A 22,927-nucleotide genomic window follows, 5' to 3' on the forward strand; every position below is an offset into this window, starting at 1 on the left:
TGGATTGTGTGGAATGAAAGAAATTGTCGGGTCTTCAGAAATACAGAGTGCCATTCATCAATTGGTAGAAAAATCAAATTAAGTTCCTTTTGGTGGATGAAGACATTTTATAATTCTATCTGGTATCATTATCATATGTGGTGGTCAAGCCCCTTTGTTTGTTTGGGCATTGGCTAATCTATTTTTTTTTCTTTTTTATGTGGCCTTGTAACCGTATACTTTTTAGTTTTCTCTAGTACACCTTGTGCTCGAGAACTCTCTTGTGTTTCTATTATATTCCATTTTTGATTGTTCAAAAAAAAAACTTCATGTTCATGTTTTTTTTTGTTGTCTTATGCATCAAATCTCTAAGAAAATTTATTCATACTCAAGAAGACAAAAATAATAATTAACACCGAATTTATCAACATCACCCTTCCGCCCATAGAAAAATAACAACTGTTCCAACTTGAAAGTCGTCTTCATTAATTTTATTACCAATGTGAGTCCACATCGAATACTTTGTTGGATTTACTTCCACCGGAATATCCCAAATTAATGTTAAGTAAAAAAAAAACTCATTGGAGATGTTCTAAATCTTCACATATGAGGGTGGACGATTGATTTAAAAAAAATGATTGGTGGTTATTTGTCAATCTAACAAATGGATATCAAAAGTCTTTGCATGTCACCTTAAGACATCCTATCCTACTATATAAACAGACTCTGAGCTGCCAACCACAACTAATCTCACCAATCCACACCCTTTTTTCAAACATAATAAGTTCTCTTTTTTCTCTTTCTAGTTTTAACTCCAAATATCTTCCACCTTTTTCTCATTCATTTCTTTTCAAAATGAACCTTGGGGAACATATTGCTTATGACACAGTCATGGCTATTCTATCAATATCTCTCATAATTCTTGGTATTTTCCTCTTTTTTTCTTGCAAGAAGAAACCAGTTGAATCAGAAGAAACACTTCCAGTGAAACAAATTGCTCTTTTATACCCTTTAACAGTTATTGATATTGCTACAAATGGCTTCAACCATAGGAGAATCATTGGAAAAGGTCGTTTAGGAACAGTTTATGCTGGTAAACTCGAAAATGAAGAGCTTGTAGCTGTGAAACGCATTCATTCTGTTCTTGTGTTAAGCAACGCAGGTTTTGGTTTTTCATCTGTGATGAAATGGCTCTCTTTATCTCAACACCCTAACGTTGTTCCTATAATAGGATTCTCAGAAGCACCAGGTATTCCATATAAACGTTAGTTATACTAGTTAGTTGTTCTTCTCGGTTCTCGTCGACTATATAAGTCTTATGTATCTCTTGATGTAATTCATATTCTCTCATTATCAGGTGAAAGAGTTATATTGATGGAGTTTGTTCGAATGGCGAATTTGGAATTTTACTTGCATGAGAATCAAGATGGTGGTTCTTCTTCACTTTTGGATTGGAACAAGAGGTTTAAGATTGCAGCTGGAGTAGCTAAAGGGCTACAATATCTTCATGAAGTGGTAGCACCAAATATTGTACATGGTTGTGTTAAATCTTCTAATGTTCTTATTGATGTTAATTTTTGTGCTAAAATATCTGATTATGGACTTAGTTTTTTGGGGGGTGTAGAAAAGAGAGGGTTAGTTGGTTATGTGGATGATGAATATTGGAATGAAGGAATTAGGGGTGGTAGTGTTTGTAAGGAAAATGATGTTTATGGGTTAGGGGTGATTTTGTTGGAGCTTTTAAGTGGAAGAGGGTGTGAAGGTGGATTATTGGTAAAATGGGTTTTGCCTTTGATTAAGGATATGAGATTTAGTGAAGTTTTGGATCCTAGGTTGATTATTCCTTCTAATATGAATGCTATTATTAGATTAGCAAAAGTTGCTTCTGCTTGTGTTGGTAATCCAAGGAAATGTAGACCTTGTGTGAACCATGTGATGAACATTTTGAATGATTTAGAGATGGAAGTGTGTCTCTTATCAAATTGATTGAGCAATATGGTCTTCAATTTTGTACAAAAGTTTCTACTTCTAGTTCTAGGTCAATCTCAAGTTTAGTTAGTGTTTCAAACGATTTTTATACATTGATTTATGATGGATTACATATTAAGATGATCCACATAGAACTTGTCTATGTTTTACATTATAATTTTAATGTGAGGGGACATGTAATTTTTATAATTTTTTGTCTATATTTTTAATTTTTAGTTAAAAGTGCTCATATTTAATGTTTGATAATACATGAAACAAAATTATATCGTCTAAAGAATATATTCTTTCCGTTCTAAAATATAAGTAAAAGTTGGTCAACATAAATTGATGTATCTGGTATAAATTTTGAATCAAATACGATAACTTTTGTTGACTAAATTTTGTTTATATTTTGTGACGAATGGAGTATTTAGAAAGAAACATGAAATTAACTTGTGAAAAAGAGTGACAAAAATTAGGTGAATTTGACACTCAATGGATGGTAGTAATTGGTAAGGTAAGTGGAAGATTTTCATGAGGGAAGGGCCTTATCCCCTAGTTGTGAGAGGTTGACAAATGAGAGAATAATTTTTGTGTGGAATTTTGGAATAGAAAGATGGAGCGGTGCCGTTGTCCTTAGGACGGTGAATGTTGATTTGTGGTTTCGTGTGGGGTGGGGATCCTTTCCTTTTGATGATGAAAGTGACCTTAGTTTTATTTTTCAAATTACTTGGTTTTCATTAAGCTTGTGTGTATATGTTAGTCTTTCTTGTTTATCAAGCTTGTGATAGCGTAGTCATACAAAGTGGTTGATTTTAAGAGCTCAACATATATCGATATAATTAAATATTTGCGGTTAGTGGTAGAATAGGTAGACGACACACATGAACTTATTTCTTGGCCTACGTTAAATTAAATATGTGTTAAGCTAGAAAAAAAAAACCTTTTTAAAATAAATAATGTTAACTTCTCCTTAAAGAAGTCAAAGTAACTTATTCAATTCAGACAAAGTTTTAGGACTTAATTTTGAGCCACCACCATACCTTTAATCTAATTCAATCACTAATTTGCTCCATTGATGATTCCTTTCAACCGAAAAAACGATTATTCTAATATTTTTAAAGAGACTAAACACATGTCAACTAAATAGCCTGGAAATAAATTGTACTCTCTTTGTGATAATATACGAGGTTGAACGAGGTGGTCGTTTAGCTTGCTAGCATGTCTTGCACATTGCTTTGATGCAAATCCTCTTCTGATGAAGTGATTAAGGATTCTTTTGATGTAGTTCTATCGAAGTGACCATCTCTCTTTTTTTTGGTCGAAAAAGTGTCCATCTCGATATACCTTGTCTAGACCCGTTTTTGGGCGTTCTTATCTTGCTCTTGATAGACCTTTGTACTGCGTTGATATAGTGGTATTGACTTGGAATTTGAGAATATACTCCTCCTCAAGGTTTCAGGTTCGATTATCTCTGATGTTAATTTGAATGAACTAGTTTAGCTTCTTAAAAAAAAATATTACATGTTCATTGTGAGGAAATTCTATTTTTTCCTAAACTATAATTTATGGTTTAGGGGAAATTGAGTTGATCCGAATATATTAAAGCTCGATTTTGATTTGTAGATAAAAGAATAATGGCTTGACTTGACTCATTTGTTCAAACGTAGCTTAATTAAAAGTTCGTGTTTGATTTATTAAAAAGTTAAATTTTGGTTGGGCTATGAGTCTATGGCATTTATATTTTCACTTTTTTTAGTTTAAGTATATTTTTCTTGATCTTGACTACCATGAAAAAACTTAAAACTCCTTAAAAAAAAAAAATGAAAGAACTCAAAATTAATGTTAACATTATCAAGTCTAAATAAAGTTTAACATATTTCTATAAGACTAATTTGTTGACCATTGGGCTTAGAAGTTATAACTTTTTACATACTACACACACATAATCGAGTTATTTATGAATCTGTGTGGTTTGAAATTAGCTCATTCAATTAATCGAGTATAATATTAAGCATAGTTTTAAAAATCGAACTGGTGATGGACTCTGTTAGATTATTGGATCACCAGTTTATTGGTCGAACCACTGAATCAATGGTCGAACCTCATAATTAAACCAGATTGACTCGAACATATAACTCGATATATATAAAAAAAATATTTTAGTATTAAATTATATTAAACCGAATGACTCGGTTTCAAAAATGTTTGACTCCTATAATTGTCTTAAAGAAAACATAAAGAAAAAAAGTAAAATATTTATAATCATATTTTGCATTATATGCTTGTTTTTTTTAGTGGCCGGGGTTTGAGCCCCTGACCTTACATATTTTATGCATTGTTCCAACCAATTGAGTTAAGCTCACGAGGATATTATATGCTTGTTTATTAGTAAGTATGAAATGCTCTTATTTAAGGATATTTTTATATTATAACAAAATTTGTGTTTAAATTCCTTTTAAATAAAATGTGATTATATTTTTTTAATCAAGAAAATGCCAATAAAAAACGAAATATGATTATATATGTTTATGTATGACTACATATATTTAATGAAAATATATGGGCTCTTTCTTTACCCAGCATTTCAATGTTATATAGTTCACACTTCAAGCTGGCCTTGATCTTAATTTAAAATTAAATGAATTGTACATATACATTTTAGATGAATTATAATCACAAAAAGAACTAGTGGCGTCTTGGTAAGGGGATTTCTATGAATTGACTGTGACGGTACGCGTTTCAAATCCCTCCTCTGCCACTTTTTAATATATTTACTTGATTAAAATTCTTCGTTTGTATCAAACCGGTTCAGTTTGGAAAAACCGTCGGTTTTGAACGAGTCATACCGGTTCACGTTGTTTGGCTGCATAGCCGATTTAATAAAATAAACAATTCAAACCGGCCACCCTAATAAATCCGACCTAGTTTTCTCTCACGATGGTTTTGGGTCACATATATTTACTTGATTAAAATTCTTCGTTTGTATCAAACCGGTTCAGTTTGGAAAAACCGTCGGTTTTGAACGAGTCATACCGGTTCACGTCGTTTGGCTGCATAGCCGATTTAATAAAATAAACAATTCAAACCGGCCACCCTAATAAATCCGACCTAGTTTTCTCTAAGGATGGTTTTGGGTCACGTTTCAAATCCCTCCTCTGCCACTTTTTAATATATTTACTTGATTAAAATTCTTCGTTTGTATCAAACCGGTTCAGTTTGGAAAAACCGCCGGTTTTGAACGAGTCATACCGGTTCACGTCGTTTGGCTGCATAGCCGATTTAATAAAATAAACAATTCAAACCGGCCACCCTAATAAATCCGACCTAGTTTTCTCTCAGGATGGTTTTGGGTCAATTCTTGACCTGAAATCACACATCTTCATATTTTTATCTTTATTTCAATATAAATAAGTGATTTACACATAGATCTATGTTTTTTTTCTTTGTGATTTCATCATCTAAGTGTGATGGTTTGTTGTTCGTCGTCTTGTGCGGCGTTGTTTGATTTTCCGTCTTCGTGCGGTGTTCATTTGATTCAGATCGATTATTCAATCAAAGATTTAGGCAACGTTGCAGATCCGGAGGTCATGGATATTCCGATCACTTTAATTTTTATCATATATTTTTGTAGGCATTATGTCGTTATATGCTATTAACTTGGATGTTGTGAGTTTGTTCGCAGATTCATCCTTTACATTTTTAGCGGTGTTGAATGATGTAATCTCTCGATTTGAATGAATGAATATCATTTTGTTTTTGTGCAAAAAAATTCTAACCAGCCACCCCACTGATTCACGGTTGGACCGGTCCAATCGGCGGGTCCGGTTTTTAAAACTATAATATTAAACTTGAGTTTGTTTATTAGTTTAACAAACGAGCTTGGCTGAAAATATAACAAACCGGGTATGAATAGTTCTTGATTAATATCTTAACTCATTTACATCTCTATTCATATTCATAATAAAGGAATGAAAATAGTACTATTAGTCACTTGAGAAATGCTATTTGTATCTCTATTCTTACCAATAAATAGATAGAAGAAAAAAGATGTCCAAAAATTGATACAATATAGTTATACATATATTATTATTCTATTCACTTTAATTTAACATCATATGATGTATATTTTCGATCATTGTACACCTTAAAATTTTAGGAGTGTTATTTGAACAATCACTTTTGTTGACAACTTCTGGAATAACCTAAATATACAAAGAAATATGAGTATTGACACAAAAACTAAAGTAATAGTAGAGAGAGAAACTAAAAACACAATGTGAATACGAGAGAAAAAGTTATCACAAAATTATTGTTCAAATATCATTTATCTAAAACTTTGTTTAGAAAGTATAGAAGGAAAAAAGAGGAGACAACTTTGGAGGGAATTAGAGATGTGTAAAGATAGATAAATGCTTCAATATTTTGGAAGAGTGATTTTGAAGGGAATAAGATGAAAATATCAATGAGTAATTTTATTTTGTTTTTCAAAGTATAACCAAGAGAAGTACTAATGATTTTAAAATTTTATTCATTATTCATTAGAGACCTCTATCAATGCACTTTTAGTTCCATTATATTGGAGGATTTTGATCCAATGAAGAAAAAAATGTTTCTTACAAGATGGAAACTACTAGCCTCCTTCTTTTCTTCTCCTCCTTTATCCTCCATAGTAAAAATTTATGATGCACGAGTACTCCTCATGTTAGGTGTGTCACGGTATCGGACACACGTCGGTTTGCAACATCGACACATATGATTACACTGAATTATGTCATTCTCTTAAATTATTATTGGTGTCAGCGTATCCGTACTTCATAGGTCAAAACATTTTCACAAATGGTCGGTCATGATATCAATGATTGCCTGATTTTAATTAAACAGTGTAAGTCTAAATATATTAATTTTAATGTATAATTTAAAAACATCGAGTTTAAATTTGAATCGTCTAAACTTGATCAAATCATTGAATGTGACGGTATAAAAGTGTGGATTTGCCAACAGGCGCAAATTGAGCCCCTAAATCCCAAGCTCACAAAATCACAGCTTACCAAATTGTTTTTCTCTTGCAATCGTAATTTATTTCTCGTTTTCAAGTCTGACATTTATCCCTTGTACTAATACGTACAATACATACCAGGGAATGAGACAAACTTGTCAGCAAAAAAAAAAAAAAAAAAAAGGCACAAGCTTAATGCCTAAGCTTCGTTGTGTGGCTTCTTTAAGAAGCTCACAAAGACGTGTTAGGGCATGCCACGCAAAAAACTCATAAAGAAGGGTTATGTTTGCGAGTCATTTTTATTTCAACTTGAAATGACAAAAACATCCCTCCAATTTGACCACCACTTGTTTATCCAATCAACAAGGAAACGTCGATGACTTGGGAGCCAAGTTTCGTGTAGCATATCTTAACTTCTCTTCTTTTTATTTTTTTAATTGATATATATATATATATATATATATATATATATATATATATATATATATATATATATATATATTTTTGCTTTATTTAGTACATTCGTGCTCCCTAAGCTAGTATGACGACGACACAATCACTATTTCAATCCAGAATTGTAGAGAAGTAGATTAATGAGTCTCAAATGCAAATAAAATTATTACAACAAAATTAGGGCCAACTTAAAGCCGATCAATCTTCTAAATCTACCACAAAGTCTTCAAGTATTGCAACATCTTTTGCATGAAAATTTGAATGTGTTGCACCCATTGGGATGAGAGTGTTTGTATTCAAATGGATAAAAATTATTATAAAAAAATCATGAATTGATTTTAAAAATAAAATAAAATAAATCCATAACAAGCGAATATTATTGAATTTACTTAAGAATGTTCATTTGTGAAATCATCTAGATCAGATCAACTTTTAGATTTGTTTTTCAAAAATCTGATGCAGATTTTGAGTCACCATAAATCACAGGTTATAGATTAGACCATAACATGGATTCATTCAAAAGGCACACTAAGACTGCCATATAGGAATCACATCATGATCTATGTACAATCGTCTGCTAAGACAACTATCTAATTAGGTTTTGGAGTCCTAAAAGACCGATCCTTTGTATGCCGAGACAATTGTCTAATTAGGGTTTTGGGGTTCTAAAAGACTAACCCTCTCACTAGAAAGCCTAACTTATGGCTCAAGACTAAGTACACTATTTTCTAACCCTAAAAGCTTACACACATAACACTTACTTGATCATCAGAGTGTTTGCAAACAACCCCCCACATATTTAATCAACAACCATTCTAAAGTCTGATTCGACTTCTATATGCATCTTCAATATCACGGATGGGGCTTTTAGTGTATTTATGTTTGTATTGCGGAAATTATATGAGATAATTTTTATATGGAAAAAACTTATATTCATGTCTCTCTCTCTTTCTCTCTCACTACACACACACATATACATATAATATTTTTAAATCATATATTTAAATAAAAAAAATATATCCAAATAAAAATATTTGAAATAGAAATGTAAATTATAAATTAAAATAATATGTTTATCTAAAAAAGTTAAAATAATATCTTATTTTAGAATATATTTAAATCTAATTTGTTCATATGTTTAAATAAAAAATAAATCCTAAAAAAATATTCTAAACAGAAATATAATTATAAATTAAAATAATATCTTATTTTAGAATATATTTAAATCTAAAATTTTCAATAAAGATATTTATGTATTTTATACTCAACTTTTGCACACGCACAAATATTGCTGGCAAAACGTCCTGATTAAGAAGAATCGGGTAGCCCCGTTTCCACTCTTTTGGATACCATACCATCACTTTTTCTTAACACAGGGTTTTACGATTAAGTACAATTATTGTAAATTTTCTTTTTTGTTCTTTAATTTTTTATAAAACTTTAATATATAATGATGATACCCTTTTAAATATTCTTTAATTAATTAAATTGCAACTACTTCCTAAAAAAAAAACAAGTATTTGCAATCAGTCAGGCTCCGTTTGGATAAACAACTTATATAGATGCTTATATCATTAGAGCTTACATCATAAGCCCTTATACTTGATAAGCTATTTATGTTTGGATATGTACACTAAAAAGTACTTACATAAATTGAAGTGTTTGGATGTGACATTACATAAGCAATTATCGAAATTTTAAATATTTTTAATTTAACAAAAAAATCAAACAATCGAACCACAATTATCAATTTTTTTTGATAAAATTAATCAAGATGTAAAAAGCAATATTATAGATATCAGTGTTCAGTTTGTTACCAAAAAAGACAATTAAAGTTTGTTTTTTTAATTCAGTTTCAATTTGTTACGTAACAAAAAAATAATAAAATTCTTCCTTCCAAAAAAAAATAAATAATAAAAAACTTAGTTACGTGTTATACTTTAGTAAGGTAAGTATAGCAATTTTGTTACTCATGCAAAGATAACTAACAAAAAGAAATATATGTTTTGAAAAAGTGGATTCAGAGATAATCGAATGAGGTTACATAAATTCATAAGCTCTTTGTTAAGCCGGAGGGTAAGCTGAAAATTTAGGCTTGTGAAAATATGGCATAAGCAGCTTATGAAACTATGATAAGCTATTTTTATTTATTTACCCAAACACATTTAAAAAGACTTATGGAAGTAGATAAGCCCACATAAGCACAAAATAAGCCAATCCAAACGGGGCCTCAATAGTATATATATATAAAGTAAGGTTTTTTATGCCACGTGTCACTTCCATGTTTATTCTCAATATTTATATTTTTTCCTATTTTTTAAAACCAATATTTAATTTGGCATAAATATCTCAACATACTTTTGATCTTATCTATTAAATATTTCACTTATTTTTTTTTATTGAATTCCTAACATTTTATGTAACAAAAATATCTCAACAAATTACATACGACACATCATCAATCAATCAATTATATATATATAAAGGGGGTAAGATTTTTTATGCCACGTGTCACTTCCACGTTTATTCGCAATATTTTTATTATTTTCCTATTTTTTAAAACCAATATTTAATTTGGCTTAAATATCTCAACATACTTTTCTTACGTGTTTCAAATTAAAGTTTACTTTGTATATTAAAATTGTTTGCAAATGTTTATTTTTATTTTTTTTTATATTTTGGACTTTTAGAAAAAAATGGGACTATGAAACACACCCTATAATAATTCAAAACTAATAATTAACAATGTTGTTCATGAAGTTCAATAACTCCAAACCAAGTACTCACAAATTACTAATCGAACAAAAATCTTTAATTAAGAGATCCAGTTATATATTATTTTATGTAACATAACAATTGTATAATTTTATTAATTTAATAACGAATATGGATTTATGTGAGTTTGAAAACTTAAAAAAAGTTAATTTTATTTTATATGTGTTAATATTTTTACTAAATCCCGTTAATTGTATCTGTATGTGCATTCATAAATTTACGAGTATTTATAATATGATTTATTTTATTATATTCGTATGTATTTATTAAAATATTCATCACATATCAATCCATGATAAAATTTATTTATGAATATCATACATAGAATTTTTTGAACCCGAGCAACGCCGGGTAAATACACACTAGTTGATATATTATAACAAACTATCTAGCTAGGTAGGCCGCATGTATTCCTTGGATGATACGTATTCACACGAGCATAGCCGCCAAAACGTAACCTACAAGCAACCTTTGCTATATATCGTTATTTCCCTAATTACACCCTATCTCTTCCTTTGTCTCTGATAGCAATAGCAAACACAGTTTGGGAAATCACAAGCACACAAGTTCAATCATTAAATCATAGCACACACAGAAGAAGGAAAAGTGTGGTACACAGGTGTATAATTAATTATATAAATATCCTATAGTAACGTGTCCCGAAAGATACAAACTATAGCTTTACCTTTTTCTTCCTTCATATTTTGTCATCTATATTTAATTTCTCACCCCTTTTCCATAATTTGCTTTATTATTAGGGACCAGTATTGTAGAAGAGATTAAGAAATATGGCATGGTGCAATGATAAAGATAACAACAACTCTGATGTCACTGATAACATAAAGCTCAATGAAGAAATTGATCAAAATCAAACCATAGAATGCCCCTCATGCGGCCATAATATTGAAGTAAAAAATCAGGTACGTACTAATCCATGGTTTTATTCATTCATTTATTTTTATTTATTTTATTTAGTTTGTTCTTAAAAAGTTAGGGTTGTGTTAGACTTGGACAACCAACATAAAACTTTTGTCGTATCTCTATAATTTTGTGATTTAATTTGATCTTAGTTTTATTTTGTTTCTTTATTCACCGATAGTTTATTAATTTGTGTGTAAATTTGATGAATTGATACACATATAGGGTGGAGTTAATGAATTGCCGGGGTTACCAGCTGGAGTGAAATTTGACCCAAGTGATGTAGAAATACTAGAGCATTTAGAAGCAAAAGTGATGTCTAATGTCTCCAAGCTTCATCCACTTATTGATGAGTTCATACCAACGATTCAAGGAGAGAATGGAATTTGTTATACACACCCAGCACAACTACCAGGTTTTTATATATATTTAATTAATTTAATTTAATGTATTTGATTTTTGTTTAATTAGAATGATTTATAGAGATTTGGAATACCGTTTGATGCATTGCATGTGTTAATTATTGGGAGACACGATCTTGTTCACGGTACCGCATGCATCAAATTAATTAATTAATGTTTTACAATTAAAAGATAAATTTTTTATTTGAAATAAATTTAATTATAAGGCGGTTTGAGCATGACCACATAACATTTATGCTCTCCACATTTAGATCTAAGAAAATTAACCGTATTTCTTTGTTAGTCCTTGCTTGCAATTGCAAGCAAAGAAAATTGTTTTTTTGTGAATTGTGGAAAAACATGATAAAAAGAAAATTTATGTCCAGTCCTAGAGTGTGTAATTTTCAGGCATCTCTTTCATATAACTAACTCATTGAAGTGTGTTACAAGAAACCAATGAATGCTTGAATTGGCAATGCAATGGCCACCAAACTCTCGATAGGGGCATCCTATTTTGATGGGGTTTTTTCAGCGTCTTAAAGTATGATATAACTAATAAGAAGATTTTTTTTAGATTTAACTCCAAAACATCATTAGCAATTTGAAATTGCGCCTAAGTAATTTGTTACTGTAACATTAGGTTAATTGTTAATGAAGTTAAAAACAATTAAAATTTGTTCCCCAAGTTTTGGAAAAGCAAGTACCTTTTTTTTTTTTTGTGTGTGTGTCGGGATGCTTACAGTCTTGGTTTGACTGATCAAGTCTAATAAAAACTCATCTGGATTAATAATGTATCACCCAATTCTATTTCTTTTGATACATTGCAAAGAACAAACAAATAGCAATTTATCAGTATATTGATATATAAATATAGTATTTGTTTTTTTTTTTGGGTGTGAATTGGGTATATTAGAGATGAAAAGGTGAAATTAACCTCTAAGTTTGTATCTTCAACACTTTGTAAAAGAATTAAGAGACAGATAAATTTTGCTATTTTTCCTTCTCTCTTATTAGTAATTCATTTTTTAGTACTGATTCCTTAATTACTCTATTTCCACCATGTTCATCATATAGTGTTATGCATGGTTCATTGATTCTCATATCTAACCATATGAGTTCCTTTACAAATTCTTCTTTACTTCTAAAATAATTGTTGTTAATGTCATAGTTTAAATAAATAAAAGATTATTGCATTTTTACAAAATTGTCGTAGACAAAAATGTGCGGAGAAATATATTGACTTGAAAATGGTGTAGACAATATTACGTTGAAAAAAGGTAAAACAACACTTATTTCAAAAGAGATGAGGATGCAAGAAATTGATATAAATTGTTACGTAAAATATTGCAGGAGTTAGCAAAGATGGTCAAATTCGCCACTTTTTTCATAGGCCTTCAAAAGCATACACAACAGGAACAAGGAAAAGAAGAAAGGTTCACACTGATGAAGAAGGAATTGAAACAAGATGGCACAAAACAGGGAAAACTAGAGCAATTTTTTCCAATGGTGTTGTGAAGGGATTTAAGAAGATATTGGTACTCTACACCAACTATTGCAAAGATGGAAAACCAGAGAAGACTAATTGGGTGATGCATCAATACCATCTTGGTATGAATGAAGAAGAAAGAGATGGAGAATTCGTTGCTTCAAAGATCTTCTACCAGACACAGCCTAGACAACATGGTAGTAATTCCATTAATAATGTAAGAGATTCATATGAAAAAATAATCAACAAAGGAAGTGACCATGGTAATAACAGTGCAGCCCCCAACAATGTAGCTCATGTGGAATGCTACAATGCTTGTTATACAAATTATGACAATATGCATGTTGGTCATAGTAGGGAAAGCACTCCACAACTGATTATACCAAACATGGCTGTTCAAAGTAATGGAACTATTATTCCCTTATCAATGGATCATGCAAACAAAGTAAGAGTGCTGGAGAGAAAGTAACATTGGAAGAGCTTCTTGGTAGACCAACAGTGATTCTTTTACTAATTTTACTAATCAGATAACCATTTACATTTATGTATTATATGGTGGATTTATTTATGTCCATAATATTGACTCTCATTGAAGTTTAGAGACAAGCTGGATATTTGGTACAAACTACAAACCATTATTGATTATTGACTATTCATTCATATGTCGGTTAAAGTTCATACCATGTCAACGTTTTGCCTACAATTGAGCTCTTTATTTTTTAATGACAATTGTTAAAATGTTAGTAGTATGTTAATCTCTCTCAAAATAATTAACCTTATTTGATCACGTGGTTATACACATAATATACTTTAATCATACTTTTTTTTTTTTACCATTATATAAAGATAAATCATATAAAATTTTGGATTTGTCTTTGACGAATATTTTTTATTATAGTTAATAGTTATTAATGTTTAAAATTATGCATTGACCTATGTGAAACACTTAACTAAGTCGATTTTTTAGGACAGAAGCGTAAATGCTCATTAAGAAGGTAGCCCAACCTTAAAAAAAAAAAATATCAAATTTCCTTTTGTTGAATTGAATATTTTATCACATAACATACCCAACATGCCTGAATTGTGGAGATATATTGAGGCCCCTCGTGAGAAGTTAAACATTGCGCTCATATGCTTGCACAATGTTGGCTCTAGTCTTAACACTTTTTTCTATTATTGTTGATTATGTTTCGGTTTATTCATACCCTATTATAATTTACAATGTTGATGGTGTTGTTCCATCATCAAAATAAAAGAGGTGTCTTATTTAAATAACCGATAACTTATGAAATAATTATAAATTTATAAAAAAAATATGTATCGACACGAAAACCAAATCAATAGAAAGAGAGAAATTAAAAATATAATGTAAGTATGAAAGAGAAAGTTGTCACAAAATGAGTTGGCAAACTTAATCCATTTCTGCACAATTATACTCTATTTCTCAAAATCTGTGTTCTCCACACATCCTTAAACTAGTGTTACAACTCTTTCTCAAACACTCAACCAATCAACATTAATTGGTATTTAATCATAGAGAAATACTAGCAATACACTTTCCAACATTTTCTTTTTGATTGGTTAAAATTTACATGGGATCCACCAAATTTGTATGGGACCCACATGATTTGGTGGTACCCATGTGAATTTTAACTAATCAAAAAAAGTGTGTTAAAATGTATGTTGCTAACATTCCTCTTCAATCTTATCTATCATTCCCTCCTTAATTTATTATGCATATGTTTGGTTTAGTGGTAGGAAGGGCTTAACGCACGTTCAGAGTAAAGCTGGAATTCCTAACTTCTCTTTCCACGACCAAATAGTGCATCGGGACACAATTTTTTAGTTGCCACCGGTTTAAAACTCCACATCAAACACTCGCTATAAGAAATTTTCTCATGTTCATACATATTAAAAGATAAATAGAAATTATGAGTAATTTTACAAAAGTATCCATAATTAATTACATGGAGAAAAGAGATTAAAAGAATTAAAAAAATTAATAGAGTAATAAATAATAAAGTGTATCATAAAAAAATAATAATGATGTATATAAACTACTTGAATTAACTTATCACAGATCACTATAAATTCATAAAAATAAGTTATAAGTTCATATAAAAATAAAAATTATCAAACGTTTTTTCAATCATACAAACTTATAAGTCACAAGCTCAAATTTATGTCTTATCAAACAGAGCCTAGGTTTTTTTCCAAATTATCTCGGTTCAATAGTTAAAAACTTTATTTTTTTATTTTCCTACATAGCTATGTAATCCTAGACATTTTGCAATTATGTTGGTAAGAGTGATGATCATTCATCTTTAAAACTTTAGTCTTGCCTTTGTAGTGACGCTTCTACTAAAGCACATCTTCGACTTGTCATAGGCTTTTTCCATGCAAACTTAATGCCAACGAACGATTTTTTTTAATTTTTTTTTAATCTTGTTTTGAGTGTGAAAAGCTTCAAAAGCTATAATAGCGTCGTCCCTTATAAGCCTACTAGGGATAAATCCACTTTGAGAAGGGTTTATAATCATGAGAATTCTTATGATCCTCCTAGCAATAGGTTTAGTGATATTTTAAGATAGAGAAATGTTAACCAGTGCCCCAGACATCAGTTAAAGTCTTTAAAAGATAACTTATATGAAAATATGTGTAATCAATGCATCGAAAATCGAAATATTTGATTTTTTTATAAAATAATTTCTTCTTTTTGAATCCTTAAAGAGTGTCCCGGGACACTCGTTAATAAGAATCTTTAAGATAAACACCGTATAGAGCAACAAGTCTATATTCACTAGGACTAGGAGTATTTAAGAATCAGACAAATATATGTATTGTTGAAATTACTGGGATCACCACTATTATTTTAAATGGTAAGGATAGTGTTAAAGAGGTAATCTCAAACTCCATGAAAGCAAAGGTTAAGCTTGCAATGTGCATAGATTTGAAGAAAACAAAGGAAGTGAGAAAAAGGAATTTTATTATTCTCAAAATCTAAGTATTACAATGAAGCACTATAGCTTTATATAGAGTGTAATTAACTTGTCCTTGTGAGCTTAGCTCAGTTAGTATGGACAATGCATAATATATGTAAGGTTCGGGGTTCGAACTCCGACCACCACAAAAAAAGAGTGTAATTAACTACTCTAACTCAACTATAGGTACTAACTAACTATAATTAACCATTGTAACTAACTAAATTCAGTTACAACCGTTTAAGCTAGTTGAGTTTCACATAGTTGCTTGCTACACAAGTAACATATGCATCCCAATCTAATTATCCTTTAATAGTCCCCCTCAAGCTAGAATGGATGATGATTGTTCCAAGCTTGATTTGTAGAGTGTTGAAAGGCCCATGGTGCAATGGTCTAGTAAAAATGTCGGCAACTTGTTCTTTTGAGGATACTGGTAGCAGGTGAATTAGTCCTGCCTGCACTTTGTCTCTAACAACATGACAATCAATTTCTATGTGCTTTGTTCTCTCATGGAATACAGGGTTAGCAACTATATATGTAGTGCAAATTTATTATACAGTATAAGATAATGGGTGTTATGAGAAAATCTTGCAATAGGTAGAGTAGCCATTATCATTCACATGTAGCTTGTACAAGTGCTTTTCTATTCAGCTTTTGATGAAGATCTTGATACCATGGAAGAAACAGAAGCCAATGGTGGATCTTCTAGTGTCTTGGCATGCTCCCCAATCTGAATGTGAGAACCCCTTCAAAGTTAATGATGGGGATGAGCTGAAAAATAACCTTTTACCACGATTGTTTTTTAGAAACTTGAGAACATGCAACCCTGCCAGCATAGGCTCATCTGTAGGTGCATCTAGGAATTGGGTAAGTTGGCTGAGATCCAAGTCTATTTAACACAAATAACTAGAGTTAGTGTTATAATTAAAAAATGGCATTGCATTACATCATAATTATTGTAGTATAGCACATACTCAAAAAAACATGCATTTTTATTTCTAGGACTTGATTGCACTAACTGAAACTACACTAGTTACCTTTTAACAACTTCTACTTGGAGAATGTTTTTCCCTTTGTTCGATTCAATTTAAAAGGGCATATTTCGTATGTTGCAGGTAAAGCTTAGAAGCTAAGTGGTTCTTGAAGATGCAAACTTAGAAATTAATTGGACAGATTTTGTTCAATTTTTTTAGTTTGTAATAAAACTTTGTCTATTATGTACCGTTATGACACAAATTATACTGATCTGAATAATATCCTAGAATAAAAGATTGAATTATCACACAGTTACATTCTTCCTTTGGATTTAAAACTGCCACTAAAGGTTATAGTGATGGGGAACTAAACCGTAGGTATAAGAAATCATGAGATGTCGTTACAGCATATACCTACAGGTTGTAAACCGTAGGTAAAACCGATGATTTTTTCCAACGGTTAGAAACCATCACTATAGATAGTGCCAGTTATATGATGAACAAACAAGTGAGACAAATCTTACATCACATACATGTTAGTTTTCATCATTTGATCAATAAATCTCATAATTAGATCAAAAGAATATGATATTTGTGCATAGTGTAAGACCATTTTTTTTCCGATTGCATCATAAAATTAGTGCAAAACCATTTTATTTGTGCATGTTTGACAAAACTATTTATTTATTTATTTAGAATATACACTCTTAGGTGGAGTGTTGAGTTACTTAAACTTGCCGGTAAATGATTAGAAGAGAAACACTTCTATGATCACAAACACAAATATTTTAGATTTAGACACACTCACAAATAATTAAAAGCAGATGAGAAAATATTATAATTATCGATAATACTAATATAACAAATAATGATATTCTATTTTACTTTTTATTAGTTGTCATTATGTCTAAAACTAAAGTATTTGTGTCTGTAACCACATAAGTCTAGCACTTATTAGAAAAATAACCAACCTTCACTTGGCCAAGTTTACGAGTTAGCATACGATTAGTTAGGGATGTAAGTGGTTTGGACAAAACTGATGAAACCGAAAATCCAAGCCGAACCAAATATACGACCTTGTTTGGTTCCATTCAAAATCGAACCGAACCAACCAAAATCGATATAGTTTAGTTTGGTTCTTGAATTTTAATTTTGAGATCCAAAGATCCGATAAACCAAACCGATGCTAACATTACTCCTCATTTTTAGTAATATTATCCTTCCACGCACGCACGCACACACATGCGTGCGCACACACACAAACACTTGTGATTAAGCTCATAATTAAGTTCAACATAAAATACTCCTCAAATCCACTTTCTCCTATCATCATCTCATCTCATCTCTCACGCTCTATTTTGTTTCTACTAAAAAGAAACACTAAACATAAGTCTCACTTGATCTATTGTTCCTCATCGTCGATGTGATCGGTCATCTCATGTTAGTTTTTTCATGTTAATTATACAAAGTAGTTTGAAAAAGAGAGAACATGGAAAACAAAGTTCTATGAAATATTCGAGTATGTTGTAGACATGAAATACAAATTTTTGAAAATATGATTTTTTTTTTAATTGTATTTTCAAGCAAACCGACACAAACTAATTAGTAAAAACCGAACCGATAAAGATTTCATTCGTTCGAACATTTTTTTTTTCAAAAAACTGATCCAAACCAAACCGTTACACCCCTACGATTAGTAGAACAATGGATATATATAATTGTAAATAAATTACAAGTGTAAAAAAAAAAAATTATTGCTTAAAAATATAAAGATATGTATATTATGTACAAGCTTCTTGTAGTAATTTTATTTGAGATTGGAAGTCTTGCATTAGCTTACCATTCCATAATTGAAATGTGAACTTAACAAGGAGTCTTGCATTAGTTTATATTATGCACACAACGTCTTTTTATGAATATCATCTAAAATAGAGAGTCTTGAATCAATGTACAATTCTATACTCGTTAGTTATTGTGACTATTATGATTTATGATAATACTAGAATGAGTATTACCCTTTATTTTCAATTTGAGTTACTTAGAATTTCCAATTTAGACAGCTTCCGGGATATGTGGCTGAGCAGTGCACAATCCTTCAAGGAAAATTCAAACTGGATGGCTCCAAAGGTATACTCTTACTTCACATTACTATAATGTCTCGTAGCCTCCTCAAGTATAGCTTCTCATGCCGCTTGTTTTTTGTTTTCTTTACACAAAAGGTTGGGATGAACAAAAAGAGAGCTTGCCGTACTCCTGGCTGATTATTTGTTTGTTGCAGTATTGAGGATTTGTCTCTCTACTTTCTAGTAAGGAACACCCTCATGTACACCAAAACAATGGTACTTGACTTTACTTCTTACAACTGCACAATGCAGAGATTAATGCTCCTTTTTCCTGCCAAGTGCTGAGTGATCAAACTGATAAGCCAATGTAAACACACGAATTAGCCAACAAAAGATATGTAAACAGGTCATGTAGAGCAGAGATTCATGAGCATTGATATGTAAACATTCATTTAACGCACAAACCACAAAAGAAAATGTGGAAATGAATTGTTGATATAATTCCAAAACCTGTTTTATGTAATGTTAGCCATTCATAATCTGTGTGCTTTTTACTTTCTCAGCACACATGTATCTTTTTGTGCATCATACTTATGCATGGTCGTTATTTTTGCCACATCACTAGTCAATTTGAGATATTCAACACAATGATTCTTGGTCCTCATAATATCCATCAACCATACCTTTTTTTTTTCTTCTGAAATTCGTAACTTTCATGAATGTAACATTTTGAATTCCTTATTGCACTATTTCCACCCTGGTATTATATTGTGATATGTATAAATCTCAAACTAGCCAGAAGAGTTCCTTTACATATAATGCAAAATATATGTGAAATTGTTCTGTAAAATAATGCAGGAGTTAGCAAAGTTGCTCAGGTCCGCCACTTTTTCATAGGCCTTCTAAAGTATACACATCTGGAACAAGGACAAGAAGAAAGGTTCACACCAATGAAGAAGGATGTGAAACAAGATGGGACCTTATGGAGAAAACTAGAGTAGTTTTTGCTATTGGTGTTGTGATGGATCTATTATTGTAGTAGCAGTGGATGCAAACAAAGCAAGAGTACTGGAGGTAAAGTGACTATAATGGGAAGAGCTTCCTGGTAGAAAAACATCTGATTCTATGACTAATTAAATGACAACTTATTTTCATTTATATATGGGATTGGAAAGAAGGAAATTCAAGGCTGGTGAAATCAGTTTGCTTCAATATATTAATATTGGAATTAATTTAATCCATATTTTACCCTGATTGAAGTTGAGAGGCAATCGAGGTATTTGTGGTACTGAGGTTTGATCTTGGTTTTGTGTATATGTATGTACTCCTAATATCTCTCAGTGCTATCTGTAACTAATGTTACACATTTTATTATCGATTTTATGGCTTTATAAGATTAAACTGAGTTATTTCCCTAGACGGGACTGATTGGTCATAATCCAAGCTATACATGGAGGAGTCTATGGAGTACTCAATCTTTGCTCACTTTGGGTCATAGATGGAAATTGGAGATGGCTCGAAAATAAATCTATGGACCATGCCTTGGATACGTAATCTTCCTTCTCACAAACCCTCAACTCCTATGCCGGCTCATCATGAAGACCTTACAGTGAATTACTTGTTGAATCTGGAAGGCCTCTCTTGGAACCAACAAATAGTTACATCCATTTTCAATCCCCAAGACGCTGCTGCTATACTCTCCATCCCTCTACATAACCGTCTGTTGTCTGACACCAGAATATGGAAAACAACAACAACTGGTAATTATACGGTTAAGTCGGCATACCGCATTTGTAGTGATCTACTCCACCCTCATGATTCTGCCCACAATAATTCTTCATGGATGAATATCTGGAATCTCAATATTCCTCACCGTGTCCGAGCCTTTCTATGGCGTTTAGCTCATAATTGCTTGCCCACTCGTGTCAATCTTAATGCAAGAGGAATCCAGTGCGAGGAATCATGTGTTATGTTTGAAAATTTTGCGGAATGCCACACTCATCTCTTCTTTGTTTGCGCAAAAGCCATGGATTGTTGGAAGAATATTGGCTTACATGTTGTGTTAAGTGAGCTGCTGCCTCTTGCTAACAACTTTACTACATTGTTGTTTGACTTTATGCACAGATTATGCTCTCAACAACAACAAGCAGCCGGCATGCTCTTATGGAGCCTTTGGAAAAGTCGCAACATCAAATTATGGGATTCCACGGACACGACAACCGCAATCACCATCTCTCGAGCAAAGGACACTCTTCATGAATGGAGTTGCATGCAAAGTGCAAAAACTCAACCAATCAACCCGAATCACCATATCTCTTGGGTTAAACCAACTGGCGGCATGATTAAATGTAACATGGATGCCGCAATTTTTCAAAACAACGTTGCAGCAGGTTATGGCATCTGTTGCCGAAACTCTGAAGATGAACTCCTCTTGGGTAAATCTGCCATCATTCACTCATCTTTATCTGTTCTAGAAGCCGAGGCAATCGTTTTACTTGAAGCTATGAAATTATCAATCTCTTCTGGATTCCATCATGTGTACTATGAAACTGACAGTAAGATCCTTACTAAAGCCATTCTCTCTAACACTATCCACCACAATGAGTTTGGCGATCTCTTTACTCAATGTAGGAATCTTTTGATTACAAATTCCAACTTTAAGGTGTCATTTATTAAGAGGCAAGCAAATAGAGCTGCTCATAGTATAGCTAGAGCATCTTTATCTCATCCTAGCTCTTACATTTTCAATTATGTACCATCTTCTTTGTACTCTTTGTTTATGAATGAAATGAATTAGTTTACCTTTGCTAAAAAAAAAAAAAAATTAAACTGAGTTTTAAACACCTTATCAACTTTAAATGTTGCCAAGAATCAACGTCCCATAAGTACAATTTAGATGGTAAATCAATGTTAACAAAAATCGATGTTTTGTAAATACATTTATTTATTGGCATTTAATTTGTATGAGTTTCACCGTTAGACTCTTTAAAACAAAAATAAAATAAAATAAAATAAATCAAACTAGAGAAATGTATGCATATCCAAGTGTAAGAATATATATTCTCTCTATACAAAATATAAGTAAAAAAGTACCTAATTTGATCCATTGGTTCAATTTTGATCCTTCATGACAGAGTTTAGGTCACTGATTTATTCTGACTATAGCCCCTAAAAGTGTGTTGCCATTTTTTTTATCTCCTTGTTTGTGACTTTGAGAACGGAAAAAAACTTAACAAGTTTCTAATATGTAGGTTATAATAGGTAAAATACTAATGAAAAAAAAAAAAATATGTGTGACCGGGTTGGACATGTGGGTGATTAGATAGGTTTTAATCCAACATGATGTAATTTGAACGGTTGGTTCGATTTTATGCCGGATCACAAATCTAACCCAAACACCTTAGATTAGTTCGGGTTGTGGTTTGGTTTTATCCAAACGGATAACACCTAATTCTCATAGAATTTAATAAAATCTAACTTATATTCAAATTGATTCTAACTAGAATTTGAAGATTTTATCTTAAAAAATAATTTTTAATCTCAAATTAATTGTTCATTTAATTTTTATATAAATACTTCGTTTTAATCTCAAATTAATTCAATTCATTTTTATATGAATACTTCAAAACAAATCACTCTATATTCATCCTTAAAATATATTAGTCTGTAACCCCAAAATCAACAACCGACCTTAGCTCAGTTGGTAGAGCGGAGGACTGTAGTTGGAAAACCATACCATGCTGAAATCCTTAGGTCGCTGGTTCGAATCCGGCAGGTCGGATTTTTTCTTTTTTTTTTACAATTAGAGGAAGTGAAACTGTCTACCATGTAAGAGATTGAGAAGCACAGCATCCTTCTCACTACAACAAGGGAGACGTTGCGAAAATTGGGGGGATGATGTGAGTGCCCTTGTGATATTAACTCTTTCGA

At 31.3% G+C, this 22,927-nt stretch overlaps 2 protein-coding genes and 1 non-coding gene across 3 annotated transcripts; all 3 read left to right on the forward strand.

Annotated features, from left to right (window-relative positions):
- The first annotated feature begins 713 nt into the window (after positions 1–713).
- Positions 714–1,997, forward strand: LOC11441273 (serine/threonine-protein kinase-like protein ACR4). Its single transcript, XM_003593605.4, has 2 exons — positions 714–1,228; positions 1,337–1,997. Exons 1-2 carry the CDS (start codon positions 835–837, stop codon positions 1,963–1,965), a joined length of 1,023 nt encoding a protein of 340 aa, XP_003593653.1. The 5' UTR covers positions 714–834; the 3' UTR covers positions 1,966–1,997.
- An 8,679-nt stretch (positions 1,998–10,676) lies between these two features.
- LOC11443310 (NAC domain-containing protein 10) lies at positions 10,677–13,668 on the forward strand. Its single transcript, XM_003593608.4, has 4 exons — positions 10,677–10,793; positions 10,933–11,094; positions 11,318–11,507; positions 12,844–13,668. Exons 2-4 carry the CDS (start codon positions 10,963–10,965, stop codon positions 13,446–13,448), a joined length of 927 nt encoding a protein of 308 aa, XP_003593656.1. The 5' UTR covers positions 10,677–10,793; positions 10,933–10,962; the 3' UTR covers positions 13,449–13,668.
- Positions 13,669–22,682: 9,014 nt separating this feature from the next.
- TRNAY-GUA (transfer RNA tyrosine (anticodon GUA)) lies at positions 22,683–22,778 on the forward strand. Its single transcript has 2 exons — positions 22,683–22,719; positions 22,743–22,778. It is a non-coding gene; the product is annotated as a tRNA-Tyr (tRNA).
- The last annotated feature ends 149 nt before the right edge of the window (positions 22,779–22,927 follow it).

This window comes from Medicago truncatula, chromosome 2 (assembly GCF_003473485.1).
Source record: "Medicago truncatula cultivar Jemalong A17 chromosome 2, MtrunA17r5.0-ANR, whole genome shotgun sequence".
NCBI classification, from domain to species: Eukaryota; Viridiplantae; Streptophyta; class Magnoliopsida; order Fabales; family Fabaceae; genus Medicago; species Medicago truncatula.